At 49.2% G+C, this 24,466-nt stretch overlaps 2 protein-coding genes across 2 annotated transcripts in view; both read left to right on the top strand.

Annotated features, from left to right (window-relative positions):
* LOC115402059 (NACHT, LRR and PYD domains-containing protein 4C-like) overlaps window positions 1-24,466 on the top strand; it is an 868,403-nt gene that overhangs the window by 94,854 nt on the left and 749,083 nt on the right. The window lies entirely within an intron of this gene.
* LOC115402065 (NLR family CARD domain-containing protein 3-like) overlaps window positions 2,804-24,466 on the top strand; it is a gene marked incomplete at its 5' end in the record, with an annotated part of 50,758 nt that continues 29,095 nt past the window's right edge. Inside the window, 2 exons of the mRNA XM_030110493.1 lie at window positions 2,804-3,022; window positions 15,793-15,798. Coding sequence (XP_029966353.1) covers window positions 2,804-3,022; window positions 15,793-15,798 — 225 coding nt within the window. The remainder of the gene's footprint in view (window positions 3,023-15,792; window positions 15,799-24,466) is intronic.

Here is a 24,466-nt window from a genome sequence, read left to right as displayed (position 1 = left end):
TGGGTTCCAATGGGTTCTAATGGGTTCTAATGGGACTCGGGGTCTCACCAGTGAAAGTTGTAGCTTGAGTCTCACGCATCATTTTTATTGGATGATTCTCCAACGTGTAGGCACACACACACACACACACACACACACACACACACACACACACACACACACACACACACACACACACACACACACACACACACACACACACACACACACACACAGGAGCCACACGCCGGCACCACTCACTGGTTGACATGTTATAGGTATCGGCTGCTGTCATGAGTGCGAGTCCAGCAAAATGGGCCAGTGACGCGTCGCCGTGTCTTCTGTCTCCGGCATTGCCCCCTCAATTAAACGTCCTGCCCCTGAAATCAAACTATTAGAAACTGATGAGCCACAAACTAAATCCAGACTGGATTTACTGCAGGAGCTGAAAAAAACCAGCGGAAGAGACAGAAAGGAGACGATTGTTTCCATCTCTCCTTCACTCTTTCCCTCCGTGCACAGCACCGTTTGTGCACGACTGTGAATGTGAGCACAGCTCTCAGCAGACAGGGCTCAGTCAGTTTTCATTTTCACAAAGTCAAGACGGATCTGAACAGACCTGAAACAGGGTTTATATGAATGCTGAGCCCCGATAGGAACATCTGGAACAGATCTGAGAGGTCCAGTTCTTGTTGTTTTAGATCTGGACCTGGTCCAGTGTGGTCTTCCAGAAGTCAGATTTGCTCCTTTATTCATTTCCTCTAACAGAATAAAGATCAGACACTTTCCGGCCCTCACTGTCATGACAGCGCGGAGTTTCTCCTTCGCCCTCTGACTCGTGTGTGTGAGACTCCTCGGACCATGTCTCCTGACGGGTGTGGGGGGTCGCCCACACCGCCGCAGACCCCCTGGGTCTTCTGGGATGTGGGCCGGTCCCTGTGCTGGTGGGGGCCATGTGGCTGGGGGGCCCTGAGGACAGTCCAGCCCAGTCTGCCGTCACAGCAAGGGCCCCAGGGGGAAGTGGGAGGTCCAGGCAGGGGGGGTTTCGGGAGACTGACAGCTGATTGATGTGTGTGTGTGTGTGTGTGTGTGTGTGTGTTCTGATGGCTGTTGCTGCTCTGTGTCTCAGTGACTGAAGATGTCTGGTGTGGATGAAGAGGAGGGCAGATCAGGTGTGGACAGGTAAGAGCCGTCAGCTGCTCCTGCAGTGTGGCCTCTCTTCTCTTCAGTCCGTCTCTCAGTGTTTCTTCCTGCCACCACAGAGTGAACTGACTCTTCTAATGTTGCTGTCATGTGTGGAAGGTAGGGATGCACATGGTTAAACGTTTAACCGTTAACCGATAACAGGAACTTTGACCGATTAATACTGTCAGTTGTTGTTTTTTTTTTTTTTTTTTAGAGCGGAGCTCTCCACAGAGCCCTACGTCTTCATGCAGGCTGGCATTATATTACAGATATCAATGACGGCGCTGCAGATTACGTCGAAAGTCACTGATTAATTCCAGTTGCCTTCATGTTGTACAGTAGGGGAGGGTGTGTATGTTTGTACGCATTTACGCATGTGGTACAAAACTGACCTTACATCGAATATTATTTTTTATCCCCAGACGCCGCGGGTCGTCCAGATTTACAGTGCAGTGGTTCGGTATGAAGCCGCATCATCCAGATAAACATTAAGCTCCATCAGAACTGTTTAAAAATTGGATTTCAGAAGCTAAAACTTTATTTTGGAAATTAATCAGAACGCACAAAGAAATCACCAGCGTGCTGCGTACTCACTCTCGACATGCTGCATTCTGGGCTCAGCTGTGCACGTTCCATGCAGGCGCACTGATCCACACATCCTTGAGAAGCTTTTCTGGCACCTAGGGCTGTCACAAATATTACAATAATCGTCAATCGTGATTTTTTTACATATTCGGCAATGTTTTTCATATTCGCGATTACCGTGAATTATTTATTTTATCCAGACAGTTGCGTAAAACTCAGGATCTGACGTAATGGTGGAGCGCCAGCAGCGGCAGCAGCAGCCTCACTCACCCTGCCATTCCCCTCTCGTCTCGGCTGGACGGTTAGCGAGGCTACGCTAATAACATGGAGGGTGAGGAGGTCCTGGTGCCAGGGCACCGCTGTGGATGCATTTCAGTTTTCAGTGATGTGTTAATTTTGCCGTAAAACAGTGACCGGTCAAAAGTGCTAACATGCCAATGCTAATAATATAATACTACAGTGATCATCAACTGGCGGCCCGCGGGCCAAATGTGGCCCGACCAACCGTCCAGGCAGGACGGTTTCCGATACACGCACCCCCCCCCCCCCCCCCCCCCTTGACCTCTGTCTTGTTCATCTCTTTACAACCACTGAATTTACAGTGAACTGACTGAACCCTTCACACAGTTTCTGATCCTCGTATTTTCACTCTCAGGTTGTCACTGAAGAGTAACCGGTCCAGAGGTCCAGTACCAAACTTCAGTGGTGAACCTGGACCTCCAGACACAAAGTAAGAAACTGTTTTTCTTTCAATTCCTCCAAAGCAGAGTGAGAGATGTGCTGACTTTCAGATTCAGCTCAAGTATTTTGAAGCAGTGTGAGTTGAAGCTGTACCTTTGTGTCGTTGCTGTGTGTTGTGTTGCTCAGAGGAAATGTTGCTTGGTGTCCACAGAGAGAGAAAGAGGAGTGATGTCTGTGAGGAGCAGCCAGAAAGATCCAGAAGTAAGAGTGGACATGTTTCTGCTGAGGGACTGGGACTTGCTGTGTTGTAGAGACATGAAAGCTTGTTGTTTGTGTGCTTTCTGACTGTTGTTGTCTTTGAGCAGGTGTGGGTCTGCAGCAGCTTCTAGAAGAACATAAGAAGAGTCTGAGGAGGAGATGTGAACGTGTGACTGAAGGAAGTGATGAAGCAGGAGGAGGAAGCCTCCTCAACAGGATCTACACTGAGCTCCACATCACAGAGGGACTCAGTGAGGAGCTTCAGAGGGAACCTGAGCTGAAGCTTCTGGAGACAGCTTCCAGGAAGGAGAGCCTCCATCACTCTGCCATCAGGGTTCAGGACATCTTCAAAGCCTCAGCCCAGCAGCTCAGACACATCCGTGTGGTTGTGACCAGCGGCGTGGCCGGCAGTGGAAAAACCTTCTCGGTGCACAAGTTCAGTCTGGACTGGGCCGAGGGCCTGGAGAACCAGGATGTCGGGGTGCTGGTGGTGCTCTCCTTCAGGGAGCTGAACCTGCTGGGAGAGCGGCCGTACAGCCTCCTCTCGCTGCTGGCTGTTTTCCATCCCATGCTCCAGAAGCTGACGGCAGAGGAGCTGGCTGTCTGCAGGCTGCTCTTCATCTTGGACGGTCTGGATGAAAGCAGAATTTCTCTGGACTTCAGCAGCAGCCGGCGGCTACTTGACGCCTCCCAGCAGTCTTCAGTCGGCCTGCTGCTCACTAACCTCATCCGGGGGGATCTGCTGCCCTCGGCTCGGGTCTGGATCACTTCCAGACCGGCGGCGGTCCATCAGATCCCTCCTACATGTGTGGACAGACTGACAGAATTGCGAGGCTTCACTGACGCCCAGAAGGAGGAGTACTTCAGGAGGAGGCTGAGTGATGAGGAGCTGAGCAGCAGGATCATCTCCCACATCCAGACCTCCAGGAGCCTCCACATCATGTGTGGAATCCCAGTCTTCTGCTGGATCACTGCTACAGTTCTGGAGCACATGTTGAGCAGCGAGCAGAGGGGAGAGCTGCCCCAGACCCTGACTGACATGTACTCCCACTTTGTGCTGGTTCAGACACACAAGAAAAAGCTCAAGTACCATGAAGGACCTGAGACGGGTCCACAGGAGCTGACGGAGGCTGACAGGGAGCTTCTTCTGAAGCTGGGCAGGATGGCCTTGGAACATCTGGACAAAGGAAACATCCTGTTCTACCAAGAAGACCTGGAGCAGTGTGGTCTGGATGTGACTGAGGCCTCGCTGTACTCTGGAATCTGTACTCAGATCTTCAGAAGAGAGTCTGTGATCTTCCAGAAAGCCGTCTACAGCTTCGTCCATCTGAGTGTTCAGGAGTTTCTGGCTGCAGTCTCCATGTTCCACTGTTTCACCAGCAGGAAGACAGACGGACTGAAGGCCTTCTTTAGAGAGGATCATGCTTTCAGATCTCTCCATGATTTCCTGAGGGTCATCCTGCAGAAATCCCTCAGGAGTCCGAACGGCCACCTGGACCTGTTTGTCCGCTTCCTTCATGGCCTCTCTCTGGAATCCAACCAGAGACTCTTAGAAGGTCTGCTGGGTCGAACAGAGATCAGTCCAGAAACCATCCAGAGAGTCATCCAGAACCTGAAGGAGATCAACAGTGAAAAAGTGTCTCCTGACAGATGCATCAACATCTTCCACTGTCTGACGGAGATGAAGGACCTCTCAGTCCATCAGGAGATCCAAGAGTTCCTGACGTCAGAGAACAGATCAGAGAAGAGACTCTCTGAGATCCACTGCTCAGCTCTGGCCTACATGCTGCAGATGTCAGACCAGGTCCTGGAGGAGTTTAACCTGAAGAAATACAACACATCATTGGAGGGACGATGGAGACTGATCCCAGCTGTGAAGAACTGCAGGAAGGCTGAGTGAGTCCTCAAGTCTTCATGATCAATGTCTCAGTGATGTTTGTAGAACGTAGTTCCTGTAGTTCCTCTGTGGAGATGATCCTCAGTGAGCTGTCATGAAGAAACCATCAATCCTAGTCATCCACCCATCCAACCATCAGTTCATCAGTCCATCTGATGAAATAAATCATGTCAGACTCAGCAGGAACAGGACAAAAGACCTGCAGCACGGTGTAGCAGGTTGTGGTGTTTCTACAGGAGAGCAGGTCTGATGTCCAACAGTCCAACAAAGTGTCCTCTCTCCTCACATCCTGTCCTCTCTGGGTCTCATTACAGATTTTCTGACTGCAGACTCTCTGATCCTCACTGTGAAGTGATCTCCTCAGCTCTGACCTCTGACCCCTCCCATCTGAAACTTCTGGACCTGAGTAACAACATCCTGAAGGATTCATCAATGAAGATTCTGTGTTCTGGACTGGAGAGTCCAAACTGTAACCTGGAGACTCTGAGGTCAGTTCACTGCCTTGAAGTTACAATCTGTTGGAGTCAAAGGACTGAGAGGAGATTAGGAGGATTCCAGATTTTGAAGGGATGGGGAGTGGAGTGAGCTCTGCAGCATGTTGATGAGAGCTCTTCTCCTCCTGGAGGCTTCAGCTGTTTGGACTTTACATTTCTAAACTCTTCCAGTCTTAACCTTCTTCAGCTCTCAGTCACTTCAACATCAGATTTTGTCCTCTAATCCCACTTCTTTCTCTCTTTATTCAGGTTGACGGACTGCAGGTTATCAGCGATCAGCTGTTCTTCTCTGGCCTCAGCTCTGAAGTCCAACTCCTCCCTCCAGAACCATCTGGAACATCTAGACCTGAGTCGGAATCCTGATCTTCAGGATTCAGGAGTTGAGCAGCTGTGTGGTTTTCTGCAGAGTCCACTCTGTGGTCTGCAGACTCTGAGGTCAGTTGACTGTCTGTTCCTGTTGTAGAAGGAGAAATGTTTGTCAGCAGCTGTGATCTGAGACTCTGATACTGCAGTGAGAGAGTGGACTGAGCTCAGCAGCAGCTGACTGATGTGTGTGGACATGAGGAGATGTGTGTTTGTTGTGTGTGATGAAGATCTACAACAACAGAACAGCTGATTGATCAGGACTCAGTAATGTGGAGCTGATCGTTTCTCCGTTAATACATCTGATCGGTTCCTCCTCATTAATTCTGCTGCTTTCTCTCTTCATTCAGGTTGAGGGGCTGCAGTTTGTCAGAGATCAGCTGTTCTTCTCTGGCCTCAGCTCTGAAGTCCAACCCCTCCCACCTGAAGGAGCTCGACCTGGATTACAACCAGCTGCAGGATCCAGATGTGCAGCAGCTGGTTGATCTTCAGCAGAGTCCGGACTGCAGCCTGCAGACTCTGAGGTCAGTAGATGGTTGGAGTGAGTCCATGCTGCTCTCAGCAGGTTTGGACTAAACACAGTCAGTGTGAGAACAAAGAAAAGGCCACAAAGTTTGTTTATAGTTTATATATGTTGAGATGGGACGTATTTAGTTGTCACGGGGTTATAGGTCACAGAGGTGTATATAGGTGCGTTCACGATGGCAAAGCCAGAGGTAGACGAAGCAGACGGCGCAGCCGTGGGGCAGAGTTATAAGTCTGCCTCCAACTCGGACAACCCTATGTTCTCCATGTTTGTGTTTCTGATGACTCCCACCGTAGGGGGTGTTTACAGGCCCGGCGTCCGGGGTGGCAATGCCCCCCGCCTGTGCCTCCTTGCCCCCCCTGGCTGTCAGAGGGGTAATTGTGTTTTTCTTATTAAAAACAAAAGAATTCACAATTTCTTTTGTGTGTCACGTTGTGTTAATTCTTATTCAGTTAACTGAAATAAATAAAATTTAAAAAAAACAAAATAATTTTAAGTTACGTTTTGGCTTCCGTCACGTGAAGCGTGCCTGCTGCTGCAAGTGCGACCAGGCGTCAAGGGGGGCAGACTGCCTCGCCCCCTCAGTCCAAAAAACTAATAAATAAAGTTTTCAGTCTATTTTGTGCTTAAAAAACAACAGCAAACTCCACTGGCTCGGTCAAATCAATATGAAGTGTTGTGCTATTCAAAATTAAAAAAAAAAAAAAAAAAAAAGTGGAGACTCCAGCTCTACTAAAGGTGAGGGCTGGTTATTTTATCATTTGTTTTATTACTATTTGTGCTTTTTAGCAATGTGATTAATGATCATACGTTGTTGGACATGGGAGAACAGGCCTCTGATCTGTGGATTCTGTTTTTGTGTTGCTCCGTTACTTTTTCGCCACTTTTGCGCACCCCCCCCTTTGTAGCCGCCGCCCCCCCTCCCCCCTCTACACTGGACTGGAGCCGGGACTGGATGTTTATTTATGCAAATAAAGCGTGTTGTCATCAAACTGATGACGAGTGGGCTGGGGTCCAATCCCCTGCCTGTATGAAACAGAGAGGTGGGCCAGGTCATAGATATATATAGAAACACTAGATGGCTCATGCGCGCTGTAACCCAATGGGGACGAACGTCGTCACATGGCGGCCATCTTGGTACAGGGCCGCTCACTCACTCATCACATTGTCAATTGAGCGTCAACTTTGAAATAGCTATAGATTGCTCAATTTTCAATCGATTTTCAAACGACTTGGTTTGTTATAAACGTCAGACATGTTGGCATTTAACTGCATGCAAAAAGAAAAGTTGTGATATTAAAATTTAGTCTGCATCATAGCAACGTAACGTTAGTAATGAATCAAACTGTCTGTAAATCCATGAAGAATTCAGTGAGTTGAGTATTTTAATTAGTGTAAATCACTCACCTTCCCTCAGATTACACAGAGCGCCCCAGAGTGGTCCACTGTCCTAAGATGGCCGCCAGTGAACGACGTTGCTGACTCTGCCTTAAGGCATCTAGTTTTTATATGATATCTATGGGCCAGGTAGCCGCGGTGAGTTGCTCTCGAGCAGCTCACGCGGCTACCTCTGTGACTGATCTCATTTGGGTCTCGCGAGTTTTCGATGCCCTACGTAGGTCCTACGTATCAGTGACGCCGGGCCAAATCTGGGCGGGGCGGCTCAAAAGTCTTAAAGGTCTGCCTCTGGCTTTCTCATGTCGAACGCACCTTATGTCACGCCGTCTGGCCGCCACGCCCCCCTCTACACCTGTAGCTAAGTGCCGTCACGACGGAGCAGCAGCAGTGCACGGGGTGAGGGATCGATAGATTGTGTGCGTCAATGACAAGTAAGTTCACCTGTCACTGATTCTCCACCGTCGGCTCATGATGTCAGCTGTTGCATGTTATTTTGGGTTTTCGGTTTAATACCTGGCGAGTCGGCGTCTCTGTCAGGAAGTCGGGTTGGCGCTGGGCGTATCGCGGCTCTGGTGGGGAAGTTGGGTTAGCGCTGGGCATGTTGTGGCTCGCTATTAGCACGGCGCGGACGGGCTGCCGTTCCCTGCAGTCTGCTAGTCTGCTACTGACGGTGGTCCGGTCACAAGCTCACGTGTCGCACAGCTGGGAGAACCCGGGCATGACCGCTTCCCCATTATTACTTGTGTCGAGTTAAGGCCTCAGTATACTTCCCCGTCGCCGCTACGTCGTTCCTACGACGTAGACGTCGTAGCCCTACGACGGGCTACGTCGGGCTACGTCGGGGCTTGACGTGCGCCACCCGAAAATTGTGACTTTGCGTCGTTTCGACGCGTGGTGACGTGAACGTCGAGGGCTGTGATTGGTCCGCTTTCGCGTTGTTTATAGAATAAAGTAGAACTCACCCGAAATGCTTTTCTGATCCGAACAGTGCTTCGGGAGAAATTGAGATCCAAAATTGAGCGGCGCACATCCCTATACTGTTAGCAGTGTTAGCACTGTTAGCAGACGGGGCTACGTGTATAGCCGCTCCGAAAATGGCTTTAATCGTCCAAAAGCTCATTAGTTTCACCAATATTTCATCACGGTCCGCTCAGCCTCTCCTCCACCACAGCCCGGTGTCACCAGATATGTCATATATGCAGATATATGTTCGGTAAATGCACGCGTGTCTAGATACGTACGTCTAGAAATCTATGTCTATAGATCTATGTCTAGGTAAAGCCGGAGCTACGGAAGCCGCATTGTTGTTGTGACTGCTAGCGGCTTGGCAGAGGAGGGCGTTCCCTTGACGCAGGAGCAAGATATGTTCAGTAGCGGCGTAGGGTTGCCGGCGTAGGAACGCCGTGGCGGCGGCGGGGGAGTATACTGAGGCCTTTATTCACCTACGCCGTAGATGACGAGCAAGCTACGGGCTAACGGTGGTCTGTGACTTCCGGTGCCCTTCACAATAAACCACAGTGCCTGGGTAATCATGAGCGCCGGTTTATTTTGGCATGATTACATTTCCTGTGGTGCTGGAGAAGTGGTAACTTGATGTTTATTCTGGACTGTAGTTACCTTCACGTCAGTTTATTGATTGATTGTTTCTTTCCTTTGTTTAGGAAACCACACACACACACACACACACACACACACACACACACACACACACACACACACACACACACACACACACACACACACACACACACACACACACACACACACACCCATGCTCTCACAATACAGTTTGTATGATGAACTGTAAACTGTGGAATTGTGAGTAAAGCCCATTATTCACCTGCAACCTGCCTCCCTCCTCATTACTCCTCACCTGAAGTGGCCACAAGTGGTGTTCTGGCCGACACGACGGACATGAACAGAAGATAATTCCTGATTCAGAACTAGTCCTAATCCCAACTGAGATTCCTCCGCTACACAGTGTTTGACTCTCAGTGAGGCTGTGAGAGGAGAACGCTGAGCAGCTTCAGGATTGGACAGCAGAGGACACACAGCCAGCCAATCAGAGGAGCCACAGGCTTGTTGTGTTGGTCTGACAGTGGTGGTCCTTCATGAGCTCTGAGCTGCTGACTGCTGCTCTGAACAGGACTGAAGTCCTCACTGCTTCAGAGACTCTGATCATCTCCTCTCATCTCTCTGCAGGTGGAGCTACTGGGAGCAGAGCTTCATCCAGAGGACCCACCAGAGGCCCTGAGTGTCAGTGGTGTAGTGTGAAGAGCTGTGAGTCCAGCATCGAACCAGGGTTCCTCAGGATGTGACAAAGAATCATCAATGTGTGTTCTCCTCCTCCTCCTCCTCCTCCCTGTTTGAGACATTCCTCTTTCTAATCAATCTGATCATCTTGTAGGTTCTGAAGAACTGATGTTGGCTGAAAATATAAAATCAGTTTGTAAACTGAAGTCTGTCAGGAAATTCCTCGTTATCAGTCTTTTCATGTGATCTGTAATCCATTTCTCTCTGAGCTCAGTCAATACTGAACAGTTTTCAGTAGCTTAAATGAAAGTGAGCAGAAAGAAGAATGAACTAATCTTCTCTGCTCCTTCATCTCATGTCATCATATTCTGTCAATATTGAAAACCAGCAGCAAACAACAGAAACCCCAGAGGAGAACCAGCAGACAACTCCCAGACAGCAGCAGAGTGAGCGGCCTGCAGCCTCTCTGGCTCTTCACACTGCTGCTTCATATCAGATCCTCTTTGTGCTTCTTTGTGTTTTGATGGTGACTCGGATCTAAAACATAGTGAATGTGGTGTGTGAGTTACATTCTTCTGATTCTAGATCTAGATTGTTCCATAACTGGACTCCTTGGACTGAACTGCAACGTTCCCTCACTGTGGTTCAACATTTAGGTTTGGTGAAGATCCCTGTTCCTTCAAGTTGTAGTTACTTTCTCTTTTTTTTTTCTAAATCTGCTCTGAATATCAATGGCTGAAAAGTTCTTTGTACTTTATACATAATTCGCAGAATATTGTAATCCACCATGTCATGAAATTTCAATGATTTTAACAAAAACAATATTCGTAATTCAAGAAACTTGCTTAAAACAATCAATAATTCAAGTGATTTCAATAGAAAGACAAAACCGCAACATTAACCCCCCCCCCCCCCCCTTTTTTTCTTCTTATTCTGCTGAAAAAGGACTGGGAAGAAGAGAACTTGTTTAATCCCAGTCCAAAGTCCTCATCAGTCACTTGATGGTGAATTTTCAAACGCTTCCTGTCATCAAGTCAAAGACAGCGAGAACCAGAGAGTAACGGGCTCAACAGCAAGTGTTGAATAATGCACCTCGATGCCCGCGTTATTCAGGACTCGCCGCCCACAAAGGAGATAAATGACGTGACTATAGCTGACGTTGGAATCACGAACGCTGTGTGGCCTTCCACACCTCAACATGAGAGAACCATATCATGAAGCTCCAAATAGAGTCCCTTGAGAGAAGAGTGGAGCAATATCGAACTCCTCTTCAACGTTTCCGCCCCCACAGGAAGCAGTTCCCACTGGACCTAACAATACCCCAAGCCATACTGAGTGGTGCACCACTGCTTGTGTCCCTCTGTTTGGTCGTTACAGTCACACGGTTAGTATTAATCATTTATTAGTGTGTGAACCACGTTATTAATCTTTTTGAGTGAATACTTTTAGTATATTCATACGTGTGTGCTGAAACCAAGTGAAACTAATATTTGTGACTCCGGAAGGGCAAACAGGTTTTTAAAGCAATGAGAGAACGTTGTGGAAACGCTGTGGAGCTGTCAGACAGCTGTCAGGCCACTTTCTTTGGCGTCTTACTGGAACCTGTCGGGATCAATTGGAAATCAGATCCTTGTCTCTTCATGGGACTCAAATAAATCACGCTTTACTGAAAACAAGTGCGTTGTTGCATCTTTTGAGCCTTACACAGCCATCGGAGTGGTATCCGAGAAGCGATGGGAGGAAACAGCTGGTCAGCCACGTCCAGCCAGGGTCAACATCCCCCCCCAGCAGCCAGAACTGTGCTCCTTTAACAGGCACCATACAACCACAGCTGTTCCCAACCTGTACCGTGAACACTGTTGACAAAACAACTGAACATCTAAAAAATGGTAAAAAGCTGTACAATGGCTCATGAAGCGGGTGAAATTTCTTCAACAGATGAACTTTGTGAGCGTGTGTGTGTGTGTGTGTGAGAGAGAGAGAGAGAGACGGAGGGAGGGAAGAAATATTCTTCTGTGAACATGTGTGGAGGGGGCAGTGTGTTTAGTTAAGTGTAAATGTTTCAGCACCATGGACAGTAACGTATTCTGTCTCTCCGCTCATGAATGTGCGTGTGTGTGTGTGCCTATGTGTTTGTAACTATGTGTTTGTATAGCTGTGTTTTTCATGCTGTGTCTGCATGCGTTTCAGCTGATGCTCATGGAAATCCTGGTGTGGAGCTGAGCTGCAGGCCACGCCCCCACTGTGTGAGGTCTGGGTGTGTCTCTCTGCCTGAAGGCAGCAGGTTGAGGCAGCAGGTGGAAGCAGTCTGCTAGTTCAGGGAGTTGGAGGCACTCAGCTCAGAAGCTGAGGGAGCAGTGTGTGCATGCTGGTGGGAGAAAGAGCTCAGAAAGTAAAGCTTGTTCCAAACAAAGGAGAGAAGTCATTGAGCTTTCAGTTCTCTTAGACCAATGACTGTCAAATGGCGGCCTGTGGGCCGAATCCGGGCCCCCGAACCGTCCAATCCGGCCCACGATTCATGTGCCCAAAAAAAATATGGACCGACGCGAAATCTAATTGCCGACCCCTGTCTTAGGCCGTAAGGTGAAAGCCGTATCGTTTCATCCCGTTCTGACATATGGGGCACTGCAATCTTTTCACTCATTTAAAAAGATGCACTGATTCTGAGCAAGATATTAAAAGTTCTCTGTTTGTAATTCTTTGAATGTAGTGACTTTGTATGTAATCTCATCGCCCGAAAAATTCGCGTCGCGTCCGGTGGAAACACACCGTTACACTCAAACTTACTGGAGAATAAACACACAGTGAGCTCGGTGCAGCGCACTCACTTGCGCTCTCTGTTCACCAGACGAGGTGCCACTCCTCTTTATTTTTCAGTGACAAACCGGAAACCACAACTAAACAACACATCCTTCGAAGATTGTCTATTGCAACACAATGACAGATATCGCACTCCAACAGGGGTGCGTGCGTCCGCTCGAGGGCCCGGGGTAATGCGTGCGTTTGTGCGCGCGCGTGTTGGAATCCTCTCGCGGGCCGGATTGAACGGTTCGGCGGGCCACATTTGGCCCGCGGGCCGCTAATTGCCGACCCCTGCTCTACACCAACACTGCAAAAGGTCAAACTCCCAAGCAGCAATGATGAGACATTGTCTGAAAGGTGTTATGTTTGCACCCTCACCCATTGGCAGAGGACGGCACATTGAAGATGGGGGTTAACAGTGACCTGGATGACTAAAAGTCCTGCTCTTCAAAGTGTGAATGTATGAATGTCAATTTGTGAGAGATCTTGTGCTGCTAAAGTGGATGTTGATGAATAAAACAAGTGAATTTAGCACCAAAGAATTTTCATTTTATTCAAATATGGCTTCTGACAAAAAACTGCAGCATGGATTGTGGAGAACTTTTAATGTAAAGTCTGTCAGGGTATATTCTAAACAAAAATGCATCTCTCATCCCAGATATGGGAACGAAAAAAAATTTCTAGCCACTTCTTCATGGCTCACCTTATGGCCTATCTGATATGTTTGCAACTTTCCTGGGCTTGCTGTGAACTGTGGACTGGTGATGTGATGAGATGTCATGCAGTCATTACAATGTGGGGGAAATGTACAGACAAGAATGTGGTGCATTTCAGGAAAGTTCGTTGAAGAGGCTATATTAAGATACCCCCCAAGCTCTGCGGTGCGTCAATCTCGGATCGGATCCAGTCCGAGTGAAAACAAAGTCGCTTCAGGGACTCAGCCCTTCCACGCCAGTGGCCCCCAGGGCCGTCCAGACTCCAAGTCTCGAAACTCTTCCTAAGCTCTCTCAGCCACAGTTCCAAGTTAGAATTAAATTATTATTACAACCCAATTGTTACTAATCATTAGCAATTGATTGATAAGAATCAATCAAAAATTTAGGGACATCTTTGGCTCTTTATGTTTAGAAATTTGCTTTAACAATTCCAATCAACCATGAAATAGTTCTTTTATCTAGTCAAACATCCCCACAGGTAAGGCATTACTTCCTGAGTTAAATATTTAACAGAGGAAACATTTGCACTCACCTCGTTTATGTTGTATTTAGATTCCGGACGAGCCCCCAAACTGTTGTGGAATTTTTGGAGAATCAGAGCCAAAGATGACGAGTCAAGGTGTTGACGCTGCACAAGGAGGATTTATTGAGGATTGCAGAGGAAGCACACACAAATCAGCTGATTGAGAGCAAGGCTGTTGCTCCGAGGAGAATCCAACCCGACTCTGGCATGACTTCCGGCCATGCCAGGTCATATAGCAAGATCTCACGAGACTAGCAGACGCTGTTTCCAAGTGACTTCAGACAAAACAGAGCGGCCTTCACACTGTGTTCCTGAGAACTTTGAAAACAAAGCATTATTCCACATCAATGAGTGTCCTCACAACGATAGAAATACAAACATGTATGTGTGTGTGTGTGTGCCTGCACACATATGCAAGTGTATTTGCATTTGAATGTCTGTTGAGGGGGAACTTGTGTTAAGCAAACACTTCCAGGTGTTTTTTCAGCGCCATTATGTTGACTTTCTCTCTTTAAAGCTAACATGTCTCACGACGGTCTAAACCAGCTCACCTTCCCTATTAGTGGGTGAATTCTGTTTCACAATGGGTGTTTTTTTCATTCTGATTGAAAACAATCGTGTTAAATGCACGTGTATACATGGACGGCATTCAAATCGATCCACGATGAATTCTCGTTTACAAGGGCCCTGGGTGAAGCAGACTGTACACCGTCCTGTGACAGGCGCACAAAGTCTCTCACGGAACTTTCAGGTCTTGAGCTCTGCAGCAGCAGTCCTCAGTGCCGAGCAATGTGATTTTATCTGGTGGCCAAGTGACTCACCGCTGCCGCGAGCTTCCTCCGGGCAGCGTTTTTCCCTTTATTTCAGTTTTTATTCTTTCAAAGAGCTCCTCCTGATTTACCTCCACCTCAGACCTGAGAGGATCCATTTCCAGCTCCCAAAAGTTTCTTTTTTCACCAAAATTGCTCCTTTTGACCTCCGTTTGACCTCAGTGGGCGCGACTTCGGAACTATGAATATTTCAGGGCGTAACATGTTATGACGATCAGATTCAGTCGCCGCATTTATAAACACCCGAACATTCAAACGCTGAGATCGGCGAGGTACAGAAGTTTCTGTAATGCCGCGCAAGCCCCGTCGTACGATGAGCTCACCGCTCAGATATACACCCGTTTGAAAGATCATTTGATAAATGAGGGCCAATGATTTTTTTTAGTCATCACAAATTGTGATGTAACTCCCAGGGACTGACTGCGACCCAGTTGAAACTGACAGGTCTTCCATAATCTCCAATGTTTGGAGATTCCTTTGTTCCTTTGTTGCAAACTTTATTTCATCATATGCAGAAGAACAACGTAGAAGAACAGCTGTTCCCAACAAAGGCTCACTGCTGTTTCTTGCAGTACATTGCAACAAAACCAGACAAGTTTGGGATAAAGCTCTGGGTGGCATGTGACCTGAGGACTAAATGTTTGCAACATTTAGTCTTGGGAAAGACCCCAGCCATGCCAAGGGAGTGAGAGTGGGAGAAGATGAAGCTGATGGAACCGTTTCTGGACAAAGGCAGAATGGTAACAACAGATAACTCAATGAGATTCGCAGAGAAATCCCCCCCTTCGGCTCGAGGGATGAACAGCAATGACTTCAGCACCCAGGTGTTTTCAACAACTGATGCCACCCTGACAGTGTACAAACAACAGAAACAACAAAAGAAAGCCAAGCACCATCGCCCAGTACAATTCAACCAAATGCGGTGTCGATGCCATGGATCAGATGGTGCGGGCGTACAGCGTAAGGGCAGGAACATGAAGATGGCCAATCTCTTTGTTCTATAACATGGTTGACATGGCAGCCCTGAACGCCCATGTGCTGCACCAAGCCTGCACAGGGCAGAAGGAAAGGCAGTCAGGTTTCCTGATGTGGCTTGCCAGAGAGTTGGCTGAGTCCCATGTGACGGAAAAGAAGATTGCAAAGGAAAAAACTCTTCGCAAACAGGCCGCCTCACAAGATGAACCCGGCAAAAGGAGGAAGTGCAAAGTCCAGCACCGGCGCAAAAAGAACCCCGCTCCTGCCCAGTGTCTCCATTGCTACAAGTTTAGTAGTGTAAAATGTAAAAAAGAAGTGCCAGGGGAGTGCCAGGTCTGCTCAGACCAAGCACAGTTTTAAAGAAGGTGTGTCATGTCAAACACACACACGTAAATATGTTCACTGCAAAAAGTTTACGTGTGGCAAATGCACAAAAGCAGTGCTGTGAGAGTGCAAAGTCTGAAGCACAGTTTTGAAGAAGTTGTCATGTGAAACTCACAAACCTTGTAAATGTGTGTGAATTTTATTTGTGTTGTTTTACAATCTTGTTTCCAGAAATAAACAGACCGTTTAAAAAAAGGCAAAATTCTGTTTTGTATATTTTTCATTTTCTTATTTTCATGTCTCTCACTACATTCAACTCAACAAAAAAGATACATATGTGGTGACGTCACTCTGTTGCATTGTGGGATTGAAAAGCCATTTTGCAGGCGTCGTCTCACTCTGTGATTCACGTCTTTGAGTGCGGCATTATTTCTCAGAAATGGGAAGATCGTGTTGCGTGATAGGCTGCCATAATAATTCGCATCGACGGAATGGGAGCAGGACAGAAGGCAATATCTGTTTTTTCCAGTTTCCCACGTGGAAAAGAAATTACGGGCAGCAGACTGAGGAAATGATGAAGGGGCGTCAGACGGCGGGGGTCGCAGCAGTGACATGAAAGAGCATCACTTTCCACTCCATATCTGCCAACATGGTTGTTTGCTCTCGACATTTTTATAAAGGCATTTTATAAAGCGAGTTTATTTATTTATAAGCAATGTTACTGAAAATGTGGTTTCTCTCAGATTGAAGTTACGTTAGCCGCTAATGGCTAGCGCAGCTGCGAACTAGCTTCACCCAGCTGCGAGCCAACTTCACTTGTGAAACACAGTCAGCAGAGGAGGGCAGTGGAGAATCACTTCATACTAAATCTGTTTATTTTATTTCTTTATCTTAAATTTAAAATTTACGGAGGGAGGCAGGAGGGAGCAGCTAAAGAAAGTGTCACCGCAAGCACCAGAGACGGGAGTCCGCCGGGATGCAGAGACTGGAGAGCTGGAGACCGAGGAGGGGACGTCGGAGCCTGGACAAAATCAACAGAATGAGGGCGAGACACCTGATGCTGAGGAAGACAGTCAGCTGATCACAGAAGATGACACACACACACACAAACAAGTCAGGATGCCACACAGACTGTTTTTAATATTTGTGGAAGCACGTTTTTGTATCTGACAAACAATAATAAAGCTTGTCATTGACACTTTGACTCTTTTGAGTTATTGCTTTATGTTAGCACATAAGTAACTTGATAATTAGCTGTGCTCCTCATTAGTATTTACATATTGATAATTTAGTGAAGACAAATAGTGAGTATGGGGAAAAGTACTGAAATGACAAGTGAGACATTTTCCTTTTTCTGGAATGTAATGTTTTTCACACACTCAACAGCAGCAACACAATGATAAATAAAAACACAACAGTAAGAACGAAAGTTACGAATGTAACTACAGTTCTATGAATCCCGGATGACCGCCAGAGGCGGTGCTTAAAACACTGGAATGTTCCCTTCGCGCATGCGTAGTTCGAGTATGTATACCAGCAAAGTCACTCGTGACCCCTGGGTGACCCAGGAACCGCATAAGTTCAGGGCTCCACCCACCAATCGTCTCCTACGGAATCTTCTCGCGTGACCACGAGGATTCCAAGTGACAGAGTGCTCTGGCGGTCATCCGGGATTCATAGAACCGTAGTTACATTCGTAACTTTCGTTCTATTTCATCCCTACTGACCACCAGAAGTGGTGCTTAAAGCACTGGAATGACGTATGCCAACTTGGTTACGAGGAATCCCAGAGACCAATCCCACTGAAAAGCCTCTGCAGGGCCCTGCTCCAAAGCAGGCACCAATAAGCCGGAAGAACACAACAGTGCTTCCACTGGCAGCGCCCAACCAACACTCATTGCGTGGCGACTGCCACCGTGGGGTCCTACAGCAGGGGAAGCAGCACATGCGGCCCATAACCGAGAGCCAGCCAACGCTAGCCCTACCGCAATCAGCAAAGATCATGCCGACAAGTCAAGCGAGGCGCGCAAGAACAGAGCTCCGTCCAGGAGGGGGACCAGCTGCTTAGCAGCCCCCTCCTCCATCAGCCCTCACAGTAGCGCCACCCACCAGAGTGGGGGCGCAGCGCAAACCACCGGGCTAGCAGCTCAGAGAGCCAACCCAGGAGGAGTTCTTAGCAGCCGCCTGCACCGTCTGCCTGCCCCGCGGAGCCACCCGCCGGGAACGGTGGGTGCCCACAACTCGTCGATACAACGGCAGTGCGACATGCTGGGGGAGGGGCGGACGCCGCTCGCACAGCGGATGCTGTGTGATCAAGCCCCGGAAAGCCAGCTGAGGCCGTACGTGGGAGAGGGGACAGCCACGCAGCGGCACCCCCGTTGCTGTGCTGTCGGAGCGGTACCAGGCCAGAAGAAAACAGCCACATACAAGAAGCAGAGGGAGGAGGAGTGTGTCCCCTGCACAATCAACCTCAATCACCGGCCAGCAAGCCGGCAAAATCACATCCCGGAGAGGGACGGCTGCCCCCGGCAGCCCCCCTCCATCAGCTGCCACTAGGTCCACCGCCAGGGGCGAGGGGGGGTGTGTGTGCAAACAGCGCCCAGAAGGCAGTAGGACAACAACGATGCAGTAAGCTGAGAGAAGGCAGCCCATGCCGCCTGCACAGCAAACGCTAACCACCGGCCAGGGTCCCAGCTAAGGCCATGTCGGGGAGAGGGAACGGATGCCCAGCAGCTCCCTCCTTCAACAGTCTCCAAAGTGGCACCACCCAACAGCAGCGGGGGCGTGTATCGCACACACGCCACCAATAGTGAAGGGGGGAAACTGCGGGAAAGGGGGCGTATGCCACCCGCGAAGCAACGCAGAACACCAGGCCATCCAGGAAGAGAAGCTCGACAACTCCTTCCACCATCTGCCACCACGCCACCCGACAGCCAGGGCGGGTGCGTGCAATAGGCCAGCACAATGGTAGCATGATCAGCTGAGGAACACTATAGCCGGCCCCACATCTGGCATATGCTCCAGGCCGGCCGCAGCCACGCCAGGCACAGCAGCTAGAGTACACCCCCCCGTCCCTCACAAGAGGGGAGGGCGGGGGCACCCCCAGCAGCAGAAGAGACCAGCGCCAGCCAGCCAGCCCGCCGCGCCCAGGGCATGTAGCCACTGGCCATGCACAGGTTGTACAACAGCGCCTCCCTGAGGTGAACAGGACAAAGACAACTGGGACAGTGGTCATGGCCATCATCCGCCTGTAGGGGGGGGGCTCCCCAGGCAACACCGCGGTGAGAGCCGTCCATCGCCAAACACGCGGCTCTCCCACCTTATATCACATCCTGTCCATGGAGGTTGAGGGAAGGGGTCGCACGCCCCCTGCACAACCAAACCAGACACCTTCATGACCAGCAGAGCGAGCGGCCACCAGGCGACTGCTCTCTCTCCTCCTGCCTGATTGCACTGCCGCGCGCACGCAGCTGGTCAGAATAATGGCAGTGCAGAAGCTGAGGGAAGGGGGCGTACGCTGCCTGCACAGCAACTGTAGCTGGAGGACCGGGCGCCCGGAGTAGGAGATGCTAGCGAGGTAAGTCGAGGGAAGGGGGCATACACCGCCTGCATGGCAAACGCAGAGTGTTAAGCCAGCAGCCGGACAGCACCACAATGGAAAAAAACAGTCGACCAGGGACACCGGCTCCTCACTGCTCCGCAGTGGTGCTATCAGTCAGAGTATCAGGTGCCCAGGACGGTGGTGCGGTAAGCCAAGGGAAGGGGCGTATACGCAGCCTGCACAGCAAGCCAAGTGGGTGCGGGGGGAAAACGATCGCCCCGCTGCTCCACACACTGAGCAACAGGTGTGGGGAAAAGGACAGGGCGGCGGGCCGGAACGCCGGCCGCACAGCAACGTCCGCTACTTAGCACCAAGAGCAGAAGGCTATGCCGCCGCTCGTGCAGAACATGAAGTGGTCCACTGCACAAAGAGTGCAGACAGTGCAATAGCGTAACACTGCACCAGCGGAGACGCTGCAACTAGCGGAGACACCGCAATCTGGTGGAAACACCGCAACCTGGCGTTGCGGAAACACAATAACCTGGCGCTGCAGAAACACCGTAACCTGGCGCTGCGGAAACACCGCAACCTGGTGGAAACACCGTAACCTGGCGTTGTGTAAGCGCCGCAACAGCGGAAGCACCGTAACCTGACGTTGCGTAAGCACAGCAACAGTGGAAACACCACAACCAGCGTAAGCGCCGCAACAGCGGAAACACCGCAACCAGCGTAAGCGCCGCAAGAGCAGAACACCGCAACCAGAATTACGCCGCCACAGCGGAAGCATCGCAACCAGCGTAAGCGCCGCTACAGCGGAAACACCGCAACCAGCGTCCTCGCACTTAGTTCCGCCAAAATGGCGACACCACCATACACCAAGACATGTATGTGTGTAGAAACACAGCAGGCTAGTGTAGAATCACAGCAGGCTAGTGTGTGAGTGTGAGTGTGAGTGTGTGTGTGTGTGTGTGTGTGTGTGTGTGTGTGTGTGGGCGGGGGGGGGGGGGGCGGGGGATGGGCGCGGGGGCATGCGGGCCTCAAATAACAGAGATACACCCCTGGCCTGCACACTACAATGAAGACGCCAGAGAATGCTACGAGCGGAGAAGGAGCTCCCTCCGCCTGCTAGTGGAGGCGTCCCTCGTCAGAGCAGGGGTGCACGTGATACCCAGAGCATGTAGTAGCAGGGGTATGCGGGGGCTGTGCCTTCTGCCCGCAACACACATCAGTTACTGGCCGCTCAGCCAAGACACGCACTAGCGGCCGCATGCTATCACCAAGGCCACCGCAGTGGCAGCGTGAACGGTGGGCCCCACCCGCCTGCTAGCAGCGGCGTCACCTGAGTGAGCAGCTGATATGTAACAATCAGAAAAAACGCAGCGGCCGGTGGAAGAGGAGGCTGATCCCCCGACACACAACACACCTCACTGACTAGCCGCCTAGCTGAGCTAGCGCCGTGCTCCGCGGGGGCGGGGCCACCCCGCACGCTGCAGCGCCGCGCTCATCGGCGCGCCCCGCACGGCGGGGGGCTCAATGCGGCTCCACAACAGTCAGAAGCACAGCATCACACCAGCCAAATCGAGGGATGACTCCTTCATCATTCTCTCCAAATGTGAAGATGGACTTTCCATCAACAGGCCTCATAACTTTGCTTCAGAAACTTTGAAAAGTTGGAGCCCTGTCTGTCTTCCTTTTGTATCTGCGTGACATGATGGATTTTGATCTGAAATTAAAAATGACACATAGTTTTAGTGATCAAATGGAAGAATAAGATGTACAATAACAATAAAATACAATAAAGTAATATATAGTAAACTAGAAATTGGCACTCAGAGAGTGCAAACCTCCGAAACAGCTCAAATCAATCAGCAACAACCGTAAGAACAGCATATATAATCGCACATCATTGTTATTGGGGGGGTGATCGGAGCAGAGCGCTGCAGCATGCGGTGCCTCTCTCTCTCGCCCTGTCGCCCTCTCTCCCTGTGTGTGTGTGTGTTTATCTGAAAAGGAAAACCAAAAAGCGACATAATTTATGTTATTTTACTTCATTTTAATTTGAAAATTGACCGGATTCTCTCGTATTTTCCGTTACAGACTTACTGTGTGGTGCGATCTGCTCTGTCCAGCTTTACAACTGGCGGTGCACGGCGCGCGGCTCGCGGAGAAAATAGAGAGGAGCAGAGCGGCCGCGGTCCACGGCATGAGCCGCTACGTGCGCCGCGGTCCCTCGCGTGTCCTGTATGAACCGTCAGATCAGTTAACAGGGGCGCCGATCTGACAGTCGGTGCGCGGCGCTTCCCACTTCCGCGTCGGAGGCGGCGCGTCCTGTGTGAACCAGGGGTTTGTCGCCCCCTGTCGGCGGGCCTGCCCGACCATGTGAAAGACTCCCTATCTGTCAATGATAAAGAATCCTTTAAAAAATTCCTGGATCCAGACAGTGATCCAGATCATCACCAAAATGTAATGAATTCTAGGTTAGCCCAAGACCCACTTTTCCACAAAGTTTCATTGCAATCCGTCAATTACTTTTTCCGGGATCTTGCTAACAAACCAACAAACAAACCAACCAACCAACCAACCAACCAACCAACCAACATGATTACATAACCTCCTGGCGGAGGTAATAATCATAAGTTTGGGAAGTTGTGCCAGTGGCACAACTTAACCCAGGTCCTTTGGCACAAATTACCCCAGGCCCACCATTTTGAAAAAAATGCATCCCCCAGCTGTTCTGAGCTAACATCATGTTAACTGTATAGACTCATGATGTAGCTTACTAAAGCAGTAAAATATGTGTGAAATGTTTTCAAAGTTTTCTATAATTGTTCAAACACAGCAATCCAAAAACCTTAGCCATGGAAATTTTACTTTGGAGGGCAAAAAAATGTTTATTGAACTTAAATGTGCTTACCTCTCAAGCTATGTGTCTCCGTTTTTTGCAAGATGAGCGGAATGGACGCCTCTTCAGAAACATGTGGTCACATGACCAACAACTACTATGGTTTTCTAAATAATAGGGGTGGCACTACTTGCCCCTTGGCACAAATTACCCCGCTCTCCCCCACTTTTTTTTTTTTTCAAATAAGTAATTTCTGTCATATGTATGGAAAGAACAACTCATGGAAAACATAAATACTCCAACTTAATTTACATGGTTGCAGTTCCAGTTTTTTAACAACATACAGTGGTAAGAAAAAACACAGTCTGGATTGTTAGTTACACATTTTAGTACACGGAGATGCATTTCTAATAAAAGGCTCTTAGAATATTAACACTAGCTTCGGATTCTCATAGAGGATGATTTTGCTTGGAGACCTAAGGGCTAGTTTGCGATCATGGCAGGCACATGCCTTCTGTAGCTGACATGAAGCTAACTCAGAAGCGAACTAAGACACTCATCATCTCTTCTCTTCGTCAAGACCACAATGAATAATAATATAAAACACACAACACATTGATCCTTGAGGAGTAGTTAAATGGCACGTTTGCATCCGGATGACTGAACTAAAAAGTTAAATCTTTGTCTAGTATGAAACATCTGTAATGTTGGCACTGGATTAGCTAGCATGTGCTACCTTGAGCGATACTTCAAATTGCAATTTACCTTATTAATTTCAGCTATCTCTTCTTCTTTTGATCATCGGCAGGGAAACGGTAGAATGAGACTTGAGTGATTCCTTTAGTCTCCGATCTTTTAAAGCTATAGTGCGTAACTTCGGTCGCACTCTAGCGGAATTCTGCGTTCTTACAACAATAAAGCCGGCGCTTCCATATGACGTACGCCCAGCTGTCCCCGGTGTCCCCCCTCCCCTCTCTCCCCCCAACCGCTGCCACGGTGATTCGCGCGTTGAAAACGGTTTTCATTCTGTGTGAATAAGGACAGCTGGTGAAAAAAAGATGGACTCTTCCAAAGAGGTAATTATTGTTTTCTTTTTTATGGCCACAGAAACGCAAATACTTTATTACAAACGGCAGACAAGGTGCCTGCTAATTTGTAACTGACAGGTTAGTGGATGAAAAGACCCAGTGGTCGTCAGTGGAAATCTTTTGTTGTCCGTTGGTCTCCAGTAGCTGCTTCTTGATGAAAAACGAAGTGTTACACACAAAATACAGTGTTACCTGCAGGAAAAAAGTTTGGCCGGGGGCGGGGTGGGGGGAGCGTGTGGTGTCGCTGCTAACGGCTAACGCTGCCGACGCTGCTGGTGTTCGACCGTAGGAGAGGTTTTTTTTTTTTTTCTCTCCTCTCTGTTGTCCGGGCGCTGCACAATTTAGCGCGGGCGGCGCCCGGACTGAAAAGGTCTGGCGGAAACCCTGAAGTAGCATGTCACTTCCTCGGTCTGCCTGAGACTGTGAGCTGAGCCTGTTGCTATGAGACCCTCCGCACGTCCTCCCCCTCCCTTCTTGTTGTGACGTAAAATGCGTAATTTCCTGTGCGCCAGTGCAGGAATGTCGCCAGTCGACAAGCAAAGCAAGAATTATATATATATTGAAAAATCCCGCGATATGTTAGAGGGGCCGATCGGCTTAATCTGCATTTTGTCATCTCCACTAGTAGTGGCTTGGCTAAAACGGACATTCATAGAAATTTAAAGGTTACGCACTATAGCTTTAAAACACTGAGGGACACAACACTGTGGCATCTTGACGGTGAACAAACCAGGTTTGAATGGACCGCTGAAGACGAATGGCCCCGGAAGTGTGCCTTGCGGGGGGCGCCTACGTCACGACTTTCCTAGCGGATAGAAAAGACACGTCGACACACAGCGCAGTGCGCTTTATAGCTGTTCTCCTGCACTTTTTGGACCCAGTCATTAGCCTTTTCCCATTCCACTCTGTATTTTTGCATCCTTCTTTGTTTTTTCCTCGGAGGAGTAGATGCATTGCTGGTCGAAGGTGTATCTCTATCAGCGGTGTGCATGTGTGCATCATCAGCCATGCTGCGCGCTGCTTTAATGTTTTGATTTACTTCTTCTCATGCGCTCTGTGACGAAACTGAGTATTGGCCAATGAACTGCCGTAGTCTCGGAACAGTCTTCTTTTGACCAATGAGATAAGAGTGATTCTTTGTTGTCAAGCCATGTTTGTCAGCTCATTGGTCACAGAACGTCAGCGAGCCGGTGAACAATTTACCGT

Source organism: Salarias fasciatus, chromosome 15 (genome assembly GCF_902148845.1).
Source record: "Salarias fasciatus chromosome 15, fSalaFa1.1, whole genome shotgun sequence".
Classification (NCBI taxonomy): Eukaryota; Metazoa; Chordata; class Actinopteri; order Blenniiformes; family Blenniidae; genus Salarias; species Salarias fasciatus.
This window is presented reverse-complemented; position numbering and strand designations above follow the sequence as displayed.